This window comes from Mytilus californianus, unplaced genomic scaffold, assembly GCF_021869535.1.
Source record: "Mytilus californianus isolate M0D057914Y unplaced genomic scaffold, xbMytCali1.0.p SCAF_3, whole genome shotgun sequence".
NCBI lineage: Eukaryota > Metazoa > Mollusca > Bivalvia > Mytilida > Mytilidae > Mytilus > Mytilus californianus.
The window spans coordinates 3,341,431-3,353,965 of record NW_026262679.1 but is presented as its reverse complement, the minus strand read 5'-3'; the positions used below and the strand labels follow the sequence as shown (position 1 = coordinate 3,353,965).

The 12,535-nt window shown below is 31.9% G+C and overlaps 2 protein-coding genes across 4 annotated transcripts in view; one reads left to right on the top strand and one right to left on the bottom strand.

Annotated features, from left to right (window-relative positions):
- LOC127733848 (uncharacterized) overlaps positions 1-12,535 on the bottom strand; it is a 282,424-nt gene that overhangs the window by 74,313 nt on the left and 195,576 nt on the right. The window lies entirely within an intron of this gene.
- LOC127733852 (uncharacterized) lies at positions 6,832-9,575 on the top strand. The gene is made up of 2 exons (XM_052243265.1): positions 6,832-6,928; positions 8,743-9,575. Exon 2 carries the CDS (start codon positions 8,756-8,758, stop codon positions 9,470-9,472), a length of 717 nt encoding a protein of 238 aa, XP_052099225.1. The 5' UTR covers positions 6,832-6,928; positions 8,743-8,755; the 3' UTR covers positions 9,473-9,575.

Below are 12,535 nucleotides of genomic sequence, written 5' to 3'. Positions count from 1 at the left end.
TAGCTATTGTTTTTATTAGATGGGACAAAAGAACTTACAAAAGTTTAAATCGACAGGTAACTTTCGAGTGAATCTGCGGAAAAGTATCCTTTGGTACGCAATAAAAGTTTTGCATGTTGGCACAGTGAAACACAGTGTGTCTGTTGAAGATGATGGTGTTTGATATGGATAGGTTTGTTTAAAAATAATATGTTCCACAGGGCGCAGCTTGATACGACCTGAACACTTAGGGCACTAGTATGATACAGCTCAGAATTTTGATTGTGATGAAATATTTGACACAGCATACATAGGTTTCTGACAAAAAAATTAGAATGAATGTGGTCCAAGAACTTAAAAATTTGAAATTGGACATTTACTTATTATGGTCCAATATCCAAAATATAAATGCATGGTTAGACTCAGCATATCAAAGAATTCAATTATTGATGAAATCAAACAAAGCTTAATTTTGGACCCCTTGGACCTCAATGTGAACCAATTTGATAGTGAGCCCAAAATCCAAAATCTTAAGACATGGTTAGATTCAGCATTATAAAGACCCCAAGAATTCAAGACTTGGAATTAAACCCGGGGTCCCCATTCAAATTGGTCAAGAAATACTGTATAAATTCAGAAATTATTGCAATTTTTTTAAAATGGACAAAAAGCAAGATTAACTATTGTTATTTCACGAAAATCTGCATACATATCTTTGTATCAGATATAAGAATACAAGTTCTTATTATTGTGATACTCAATCAGTTGGATTATTTGCATAAATAAAAAGTTCGCAATTATTTCTGAATTGACAGTAATTAAGCAATTTATACAAAGTATTAGAAAAGTATTATTTTTGGTCCTTATTCATAAACGGTCAGGGCCATAATCCCCAAAATTAATCCCAACTTTTCAGTTTTGGTATGGAACCTAGTGGTATAATTTCATAGACTTATACTTGGGGAGCTACCATTTGATTTTTATGGGGGGCTAGGATCGAAAATTTTGTCCTGCCTTTTTATTTTTCCCTCTATTCGGTCCTGCCTTTTTTTTAGTTTATCTTGACTTTTTTATTAAACTAAATTGTCATCCTGCCTTTTTTTTTGCAAATAATCTTATACTGCCTTTTTTTTTAACTCAAAACTCCTGTCCAGCCTATTTTTTTCAAATTTCATCCTAGCCCCCCCCCCCCCCCCCATAAAAATCAAATGGTAGCTCCCTTAAGTTATTGTCTTGATACCAGAAAATCCTTGTTTTTTGCCCCTTAATTCCTTTATTCCGATGTTGTGTTTTGTGTACTATTGTTTGTCTGTTGGTCTTTTTCTTTTTTAGCCATGGCGTTGTCAGTTTATGAGTTTGAATGTCACTCTGGTATCTTTCGCCTCTCTTTTTCAACGGTTTGGGCCATTACCCTCAAAATCAATCCCAACCTTCCTTTTGAGGTATAGAACCATGTGGTACAATTTCATAGAGCGTCCTATTGTGTACGTACTAACGTTTGAACAGTTCTATATTTGAAGATTATTTTAGGTCAAAAGTTACCAAAGCTATAGTTCGGCAAGGTCACATTTTAACGTGGCCTACTCTTCACCTTCCTCAAATATCATTTAAACCTCGCTTTGAATTTATATGTTGTGCTGGATGTATAGATACGAGACACGTCCTATCGGAATGGAAACGTAAAATCCAATGCCTCATGCAGGCAAATGCCACGCACTGCACGTTAAAGAATCCTTGTAATATCTCCTTAAGATGTCTGTAATTATTGGTGGCCTGTTGTAAGGTAAAATTTCTGCCCTATCTCACACATCCTCTTTCAAAAGAGGCAGTTTATATTTGTGCTAACAAGCCTTGAAGAATTGACGTATTTTGTTTTCGTCCTGAGTATGCAAGAAATACTGCCACTATGTATTCAACATGAACAAGAAACATTTGTTCTTTTATGCATATAGATGTACTGTGATCCACAAAATTTGAAAAGTAAAATAACAAAAATACTGCACTCCAAGGAAAATTCAAAACGGAAAGTCCCTTAATATATATCAAATGGCAAAAATCACAAGCTCAAACAATACAAGTATATTACGGGAAATATACATGGGATCCCTTTCATTTAAATAAAAGTAAAATAACCATGACAATAACTTAAAAATATTTTCAGTGAATCAGTTTAAAGAGGGTCGTAATGGTGGTACCTTCATGACGAATATCGATAAAAAATCTAGCCAAATGACGTTAACGATAGTTTTAAGTGCATGATGATAAAATGTACTGTACACTTTCTTTATGACGATAAAGCAATATACTGATATTGAATAATCATGTTAAATTCTTTCCAAAAAAAATGGTAACGATAAATTATTTGAGACCTCTGATGAATCACGATAAAATTTTAACCAATTTGATGTTAACGGTAGCCGAATATGACCGTTTGACGCCTGACGGTAAAGGGCATCCCTACCCTCTTTAAATAAGGGGAAAATAAACATGGGCAATAGCGAAATGAATATTAGTTCTAGCTGCTACTACTACTACTATAACAAAGAGAGTGGATTAGGTGGCTGCCTTGATAAATCATCTGGGAAAGATTTAATTTTTTTTAAACTGTGTCAAATATCTATGATATAAGTAAAGAAAATGCAAATTTAAAGTCACCTAAAGGAAATTTGGAAATTGAATCAAACAAATATTAAATAGGATTTGAAATTTTATGTTAGTTATATTTTTTGTATCCAAGTTACACATACTAAATTGAAAATAAGTTTTATAAGTATCAACAAAATCAATAATGGCAAAGTGAAATATCATCATGATCATAGTTTTGAATTTTTGAGAATCAAAGATTTATAGAAATGTTTTTAATTAAAAAGGATCAATAAAGCAGGTATTGAGTACAGGGTTGAAGCATTTATTTTATACCTCCGAGTAAAACTGGAACCTGATAGAATGCATAGCAACGTGTAATAACATTGAATATATGGATTCATATGTTCAACTATACCACTGGATGTACCAGTAGAATAAAAATTTCTGGACTGGTAATCACAATTTGTATAAAGTATAAAGTATATGAAATTAAAGAACACTGTGGTAGTATATATATAGCCGGGCCATGCTTTCAATGGGGATGATGCGGCTTTATAGCTTGGCATATATACTTATTGACGTCATAATCACCATGTAAAACGCCATAAGTGAGTGTTTACTGTATACGATCGAAGTAAAAGGCAGAATTTTCTTGTTTCAGGGGGGATCAAATGTTCATGGGATTCAAAATACCTTATATGACAGATATTTAATTGACAATTTTGTTCAAATAAATGATGCAGTAATTGTAGACCAATGGTTTTTGTGTAATCATAATTTGTTCTTGGTCCCCTTATACTAGCAGGACTCAACTTAACTTATTTATACTGGACCCTTAATTATCTGGACCATACTAACTAAGTCTGAACTAATAATCTGCCAGTCTGTTATAGTCTTAACCCCATTCTCTGTCTGTACTTAACTAGTTTTTAATGTCTGAACCATATTCGACCAACGGTTGGCCTGTACTCAACCAGTTTTATATTTAATTTTTTTTCTATCTTGATTTTGTATAGTCTGTTATTATTATAAACAATGAAATTATCTGAAATTTAAAAATTTGATTTTAAAAAAGACCCCATTGCAATAATTAACGATGTCATTAACCAATGGCTAATACTTAAATCCAACCAAAAAGTACTGGCTAAATTTATCCAGCAGATGGAACGTTTTATGCACTGAATAATGTTTGAGCAATAGAAATAATCCATTGGTTTAAAGTTAACCAGTGGATAAGCACTAGTGCAAATATTATATATATAACCACCGGCACCGGTTTTAAACATTATCCAACGATTTGAGCAACCCAATCCAGATCAACAAAAAATGTTGATATTTCTCATATCTAACAATATTTTTCGGTGAAATTAATAAACCTCTAAGAAAAATAATTGTATAAATGGTATTGTATGTAAATACTAACTCAATAATAATAATAATTATTATAATATCTTTATTTAAAGAGAGTAACTCATTTGAATTAAACCCAATCATAAGGTAATTCAAGACCATATCAAGACCACTTTCGGCTATTTTTTTGCCATACATTTTGTCCGTTTCGAGTAGCATTTTAATTTTTTGCACTTAAATCAAAACGTCATTTGCTTTCTCTTGCTTTAGTGAACGTCCTTTGAGCGGGCCGCCATTTTAGAAATTAGCAACCTTTACGACGGACTCGAAACGGCGACGTCATAATACGGTCACGACGCTATAGCGGCGCCGTGATCGATGCGTATAAACAATAGTGTGATTTCCCTTTATGATTATATCTTAGAAATCGGTGAAGTGTGCCTGAATATCTAAATAACATCTAAAAAAATAGGCTGAATTTGTGCTATTTTGCTCGTTGTTAACAAGTGATATACATTAAAAGGACCCCATTGGAAATAAGCGGAAATGCTTTTATTGGCAATCCTTGGAAAGCTATCAACTTATAAGTGTATATTAAAGGCTTAATCGCATAATTTTAGCTAATATTTCTTATGTTTCATATTTTTAACCACCCTTTTAAGTATTTGATATCATTCTTTACCTATATACCCTTGTCCATGGAAAGTAATTGTACGGCGTTGAATCAGAGTATAACCGAAATAATTTACCGACGACTTGGAAAAAAATTAGAAGAATTGAATCGCCGGACATACATTGTTGTAAATACAGCGCGAACACAACTCGGGAACGTAAAGTATTTCATGTTTTATAACGTAAAGACTTTGTGACGTTACACTTGTATACTTGGGCATTCTATAGACAGATTACAATTTATTCACGTATTCTCGACATACATACAAAAAAGATTCAGGCCTACATTGATTTTTCTTTTAAAAGTTTTGAATGCACTTTTGAAATATGAAAAGCAAATAATCATTCGTGATTTATTCACCATGTAAAATAGTTTATTTTCCTTAAGTGATTAAGTGAAGTCAAATTATTTGAAAATCCAAAACCGAATACAAAAGTTGAACAGCTGATAGAACAGACTCAATCTTAGCGTTCAAAAGTTTTATTTTGCTTTCGATCATTTAACGAAATATAAATTACTATTTATGTAATTCCTTATGTACTATCGATGATAAGTAGCAATACGCAGGTTTTTGTAGGACGAAACGAGTGTGGCATATACGGAGAACGGCTTAAATAATTTTCATGTTACGTAGAAATATAAGATTCTTAGACTGAATACTGTGGTGAAAATCATTTGAAAAAGCAGTAAACGATGAAAAATCTATTCCAATGAAATATGTCTGCCGATCGGCGACAAAGATATGAAGATTGCCACTACGAGGAGCATGGTTTGGTTAAGATAATACAGTTTTCACACAATTTATCCCTCCTTCCTCCTAAAACAAAACAGAACACACAAAAAATTAGACAAGAAAATAAATTCTGATTTCCAAGGAATATTTTGGTTAAATGCCAGATTTATAGCCCTATAAAAATTTGTTAACCAAGACATCTATAAGAATGTACAAAGTGTCAGATATTAAAAAAAAATAAGACGAGAAAATAAATTCTGATTTCCAAGGAATATTGTGGTTAAATGCCAGATTTATAACCATAGAAAAAATGTGTAAATATACGAATGTGCAACGTGTCAGATATATATAAAAAAAAAATAATCAGAAATCTGGCAGCATGTAGTCATCAAACGTTTATAAGAATTGAGACCAATCTTTTTAGTATCACAATTAGCTATTAGAATCTCAATGTCTCCAAAATACAATGCAGTGTTTTCGTTCACATACAAGGTTATTTGCTCAAGGTTGTTGCACTGAGACAAGACCTTTTGTAGATCATCGATTGTGATAAAATAGTTTAATGAAAAGTGAAGTTGCTTTATGTTGTGTCCATAATTGGCTATGGATTCTATGGTTCTGGTTGTGAAATTTGTTTCCTCTGTATCTTGAATACCTGAACATAAAAGTAACTGTAAGTTAGTACAGTTTGAGAAAAGTCGTACCACAGCATCGTCTGTATCACAAGCAGCTGTCCATCCGGCTATTCGTAATTCATTTAGATCTGGACATAACTGTGAAATTTCTATTAGAGATTTAGCAGTCAAATATTTGCAATATCGAAAATGTTATACTTGTATATTATTTATTTATATATACTAGCATTTTTATTCACCTCATATTTATATCAACCATGTTTTTTTATGAAGTTTAGGTTTGAGAGTTCCTGGTGAACGTTATTACACAAAAGCGCTTCGGACGCACGGAATTTATGGTATTATTTTCATGTACTAGCATTGGTCGATACCACTGATGGAGGAATGATAGTCCTCGAGGGTATCAGACACTATCTCAGTAGTCTTTGCTTCGGGTACTGTCATGATTTACAACATACTTTTCTTAAATTGAAAAAAAAACAAAGGCTTCCAACTCCCTCAGGCAAAGTTGACTCTACCGAATTTGGCTATTCTCTTTAGCTTCCTTTGGTCATGTCGTTCCTCGCGTATTCAGGTTTTTATACATACTTGACTTTTGTAAAAAAAAAATCGCACCTAAAAATAGTTGACGTCCTTATTAACTGAAATAAAATTCCATTAAAAAAGATTTTTAATTAATAATTTTGGAGACGGATTGCAAATATTACTGTATACCATTTTTTAACCTTTGTCTACCCAGAATTACACTCGACTTCTGGTTTGTTGTAGCAACTTGTCATAATAAGTCTTAACATTTTGATAACACATTATTGCTCTCGGTCATTTAATTATATCAATACTTGCGAAATGTTTTTTAAATTCTTTGTTGACTCTTGAATACTGCTAAAAAATGTCAATACGTTAACAATTAGACCGTTCTGTATTGCATAAAAACGAGTTGAATGTAGATGGGTCTCTTATGAACTTGAACATGTAAGTATTGAGTTAAAATAAATAAAAGAGATTTAAAACATTTAGTTGCAATTTAAGGTGAAGTAACCATTATTGGGCAGATTTTTGAGTTTTTAAGAAATTTTGTTTGCATTTAGTTTAAGAACTCGTTGAAGTTCATTTGAATATCGGAATATCGGGAAAAAAAATAATCAAGACTGAATAATACCAGGGATATGTTCAATTAAAAAATTGTGAACAGATGTATGATAATATAGAATGTGTGTAAACAATCGGCGAACAAAACATTTTTGTCTTTTTAAAATGTCATTTTGTTTTAAAACCTGTCAAAATATTTTTTTAATAAAAAAATATGGAATTGCCTTAAAAATGACAATTTTCATTTTTTATATCAATGTATATTGGGTCACCGGATTACGTTTTTCAGTAGAAAAAAAAATATGTCTCGATTTGCAGAGTGACACGGACAAAAAAGCGTACCGTCGGCAAGCTGAAAGTTCATAGTTTTTTTTTAATGTTTTTGTAAGCAACAACGAGTCAGGTGATCCCCTTATATTTACTTATCATTAAGCACTAAACTAATTTTCGTCAGGTTTTACGTGCGTTCTATACATTTATAGACCTGTTTATCAAATTTTTCATTGCTATTGCACATAATCTATGAAACCAGGCTATACAGGCTGAGAAGTAAACAGTCCATATCACATTTTGATAGAGTTCTGGTCTAAAACAAAATTAGCACATAGAAAGAAAACAAAAGGCTCCTAAGAGCCATAATCGCTCACCTGTCATAATTTTATCTTGTCAAGCTAATCATTTTTGCTATATAAAAATAAGGAGATGTGGTATAATTGCCAACGAGACAACTATCCACCAAAGTTCAAATGAAATGAACGTAAGTAATTATAGGCAACCGTACGGCCTTCAACAATGAGAAAAACCAGCACCGTATAGTCAGCTATAAAAGGCCCCGACATAAAAAAAAATGTGAAACAATTCAATAGAGAAAACTAACGGCCTAATGTATAACAAAACAATTTACGAAAAACAAATATGACAAACATGAATCAACGACAACCAATGAACTACGGGCTCCTGCCCAAGGACAGGCACATAAAGAATTTGGCAGGGTTATAAACATGTACAGTTTTTACATATATTTTACAGTTTTCAAGATAATAAGCACAAAAATAAACGCGAAGATAAGTCAACAATTGTCGTTTCAGTCCAAACACTCCTATAAGGACTCTTCCGATCGTTTCAATCGTTGCATTTTTGTAGATAATAAACAAAAACAGAAAAATCAGTATAACTCCTATAATATATCCAGTATATCTAATCATTTTTTTTTCTTTTTATAGTTTCGGTGTTGTTCACTTCTATGTCATTTGGTCTCTGGTGGAGAGTTATCTCATTAGCAATAATACCACATCTTCTTATTTTCATAAAAACAATAAAATAAGTCAAACATCGTCATTTAAGGACTTGATTTGCAGGAACAAAAACACAAATTTTATACTTAAGACCCTACAGATCATCAAGTTTAACTATTTTTCTGAAATTGGAGTTAGAAGAGGATTCATAGGAAAATATTTTTTAAAAGTTTACGACGTCAACGGACGACAACCAATGGCGTCAAGTGAAGACAAACCATAGGGCCAGGTAAGCTAAAAAGGACAGCAAAATCTAAAAATGTATGTCATATAAAATCTGTAAAAGGCTCGCTATTTAAAATTACTACAGTGAGTGCGATATATATTGTGATTTCTTTGAGATTTATTTTCATTTTAAAAATTTGAGTCACTGTCTGTTATTAAGGTCAAGTTTTATTTCAGATATATTTAAATTATGGGATGTGGGCAAAGTTCAGTTACAGAAACAAGAGTAAAGTCTCCAAATAGGCAGGTTTTGAAACATGATCTAAATTACAATCAGAAGGAGCCTAGAACGACGGCTTCTATTCCTCCAGGACAGGAAAATCAACCGGCTGAATATGAACAAGGAAGTAAGGTTGGGAGATTACATAAATACAGTGATAAAGAATACACAGAAGATATCTTTAAAGATGCTAAAGGAATTGAAAATGATTTAAATCAGGACGAAGATATAACTATGTATCAAATTCAGTATTTAGAGTTGCTGGCTAGATTTTTCCAGTTATATGAAAAATGCTGTGGCAATATTCCTAGACATCCTTCGATACCAAGTGGTGATCCAAACACAGCCAATTTTCCATTACCAGATTCAGTTGGTTTATTTCGGGTTGATTTGCATGACGATACTAGTACCTTTGATTTTCACATTGATGGCGACGCTGCTTGGGAGGTTATATCACAAGACATTATTAAAGAAGATGCAACAACGCCAGAACAAGATTCTGTATATGAGAAAAGAGAGAAAAGAACAGATTTGAACGATGGTGAACGAATGAAGAAAAGAAGAATGGAATTAGCTAGTTATTTCATAAAAGAACGTGCCGACGGGCTTACTACTTATTGTGACAAATACCTTGGATTTGCCGACAATCTTGAGGAAGGCTGGACAAAATTCCAGGAGCTTTTGTAAAAAGTAACTGCGCATAAATGTTACAAGTTAATTTTGCATCTACGACAAATCTTTCAACATTTCTTTTTTACAAGTTGTTTTAATAAAAATGTGTAAAACTACACTTTCGATATATTTTTATGTTAACGATTATGTTAACGATTTGGTTTTGTCCAGATGAATAAAATTGTAGTAGATCAGTGAGGGTCTGGGTGGTGTTTCTTTTATTTCTGTATTCTTCAATTTTTTTGGGACATTTTTCTTTTCTTTGAAAATATCACTTATTCTATAAAATTATCACGAAAATTATTTTATTAATAATAAAGGGGCATTAGCTGTCAAATTCATGTTCACCGGTTTGACTCAAATTCTCATATTTGATTTATAACATACTAAAGGTATATCCAAATTACAAAAAGTTTAAAATTAACAATTACCAATGCATGGACTAGATAATATGTATCAGCATTTCGTGTGTATTTTAGTCTATATGTCATCTAATGAACCATCGAGATGATCTCCAAAGACTGCCGAAGGTCATAAAACCAGATATAAACATAAATATAAATATAGATAGATAGATAGCGACCACGTGCAATGGATTTTTCTAGGTCTGTTTGATTTCATATTATAGGGTTAAAAAAGAATGTTTATCATCGTTTTCACCTGTATAAGAATAACTTTTTATGGATCGAATCAGGCAACCAAATGGTTCATCCTTTTTTCACTTTCAATGTTGACATTCTTTACCTTTTAATAGCTGAACACATTTAGTACATGTGTTACCAATCTTCAGCTAAGGGGTTAAAATGAAGGTCTCAATGAGGTTAATTATTGACTTGCAAGTCAATAATACATCAGCGATGTTTTTAAGCTTTTTTGACAAATTTGGGCCAAACCGACTGCTTAAAACGAAATATTATTTCAAAAATTACGCTTTAAATAATACTTGAAACAAAAAGAATTGTACGTATTTTAATTTTTTGTCTAAATCGTAGCTAATGTCCCTTCAGTAAGTTTATCTGTAAATTATAGGATTTCTTTTTTCTGTACATGATCGATTCATTTCTGTAATCCGTATTTTATTACCTACTTCTTTTATTTTCCGCAGCTATTCTTTATACTTTTGCAAATGAAATGAAATGCCAATTGGTGCAAAAGCAAAGCACCGATTAGTAATAGAATGCCGTAGACGATTTTCTTGCCAATACAAATACATACAGAAAAAGAGCAATCTTAAAGCAGTACATAATCGATTTCAAAAGAACAAAATGGTGGTTTGTGTGCATATATATCTTTTTAGCCAAAAACAGATTTTTTTTTTTAATTTCTCCGCTAAATAATGGCCGTAATGTATTCATAATGTAAAATTCTATTGCAGCATTTCCCGTGTTACATCAAACGGTCAGTATACTATTTATTCACATAAATTGGATTTTGATGGTGGAATATGAACATTCTTTGTTTGCAACAAATGTTGCGTACTTAAATATACAGCTTGACCGTCTTCTTAGTAAATGCTTCAACTTAATTCACGTACGTAAATGATTTAGCATAAATGAATAATCTTTATTTACTGTCGGCATAGTAAACAATGAAGGACATAATATAAGCTCTATTGTGGTTTTAACCGACATACAAGGCATAATGATACAATAAAAAAAAAAGCATTCAATAAGTTACATAAAACACAGAATGAAGCACTATACTTAAGTATAGTAGTAGTCACTAAGCAGATTTATAAGCATGACAAGCTAGACATATTCCATGATAGCTGGGTTTTTTCATTTGTATTTTCTATATTGTAAATGTTTAATACACTTATCACTGTACTGATTTTGTCCTAATGGGTCCTCTATTGAAAATAAAATTTATTATCATCATCGTGATTTTAAAGCTAAAAGCAAATAAAAAATGTAACGTAAGCATGATTAGAAAGCTAGTAAAATGCATAGCATAAAAGATTAAAGATATGATATAATCTAAATGATAAAAAAATAACAAAATATATTAATAATGTGCACTTAGATCTTTGAATATTGTTTTTATTGGTATTAATATTGATTTTGTTATCGGTAAATTAAAATCAAACTAAATATTTTTTTTATATATATATGTGCACATTCATGGCTCTACAATCTGTCGATACCTGTATCTTGGCATTGCACAAGGTCATGTTTTTCTCTAACTGTTAATGACGTCTTTACACTAAATCCATTGCATGTTGGATGTGTACTGATTGATATTTTAGTCTTAGATGCATGATTTTTTTTTAATTAGTTGTTATTGGCTTTGAACTAGCTGTCAGTAACTGCAAGTACTCTCAGATCTGTACTAGTGTCTTTTTGTTGTGGGGATGTATAAGTACCCGTCCACATCCACTCTGTTATTGTTAGATGTAGTTCTATTAATTGTATCCATCTGATGAGTTAAGCCGTTTTCAACTGATTTTTATGGTTTGTTCTTATGTTGTATTGTTACACTACTGTCCCAGGTTAGGGGAGAGTTGGCGCCTTCAAACGAGTTTAACCCGCCACATTCTGTATGTGCCTGTCCCAAATCAGGAGCCTGTATTTCAGTGGTTGTCGTTTGTTGCTGTGAATATATTTGTTTTTCGTTCATTACTTTGTACATAAATTAGGCCTTTAGTTTTCTCGTTTGAATTTTTTTATATTTGTCATTTCGGGGCCTTTTAACGTTGACTATGCGGTATGGGCTTTGCTCATTGTTGAAGGCCGTACGGTGACCTATAGTTTTTAACTTCTGTCAGTGTGTCGTTTGGTCTCTTGTGGCGAGTTGTCTCATTGGCAATCATACCACATCTTTTTTTTTTGTAAACGGACAGAAAGTCACAGGACAAAAAGTCACAGAACATAAAGTCACAAATTTGATAGGACAAAAAGTCACAAATAATTTGTTGACAATTGTTTGAATATATAAGAGAAAGATATTGAAATATTTTCTTTTTATTTCATATATTCATTTTTAAGTTGAGGACATTGTTCATAAGCCTTGAAAAATGAAAATTTATTAAATTTTAATCATGCAAAGGATATATTTCTTGGCACAATGAAGCCATTTAAG

Bases quoted from the DNA above. Each gene is read 5' to 3' on its own strand.
- LOC127733852 (XM_052243265.1), top strand. From the start codon at position 8,756: ATGGGATGTGGGCAAAGTTCAGTTACAGAAACAAGAGTAAAGTCTCCA.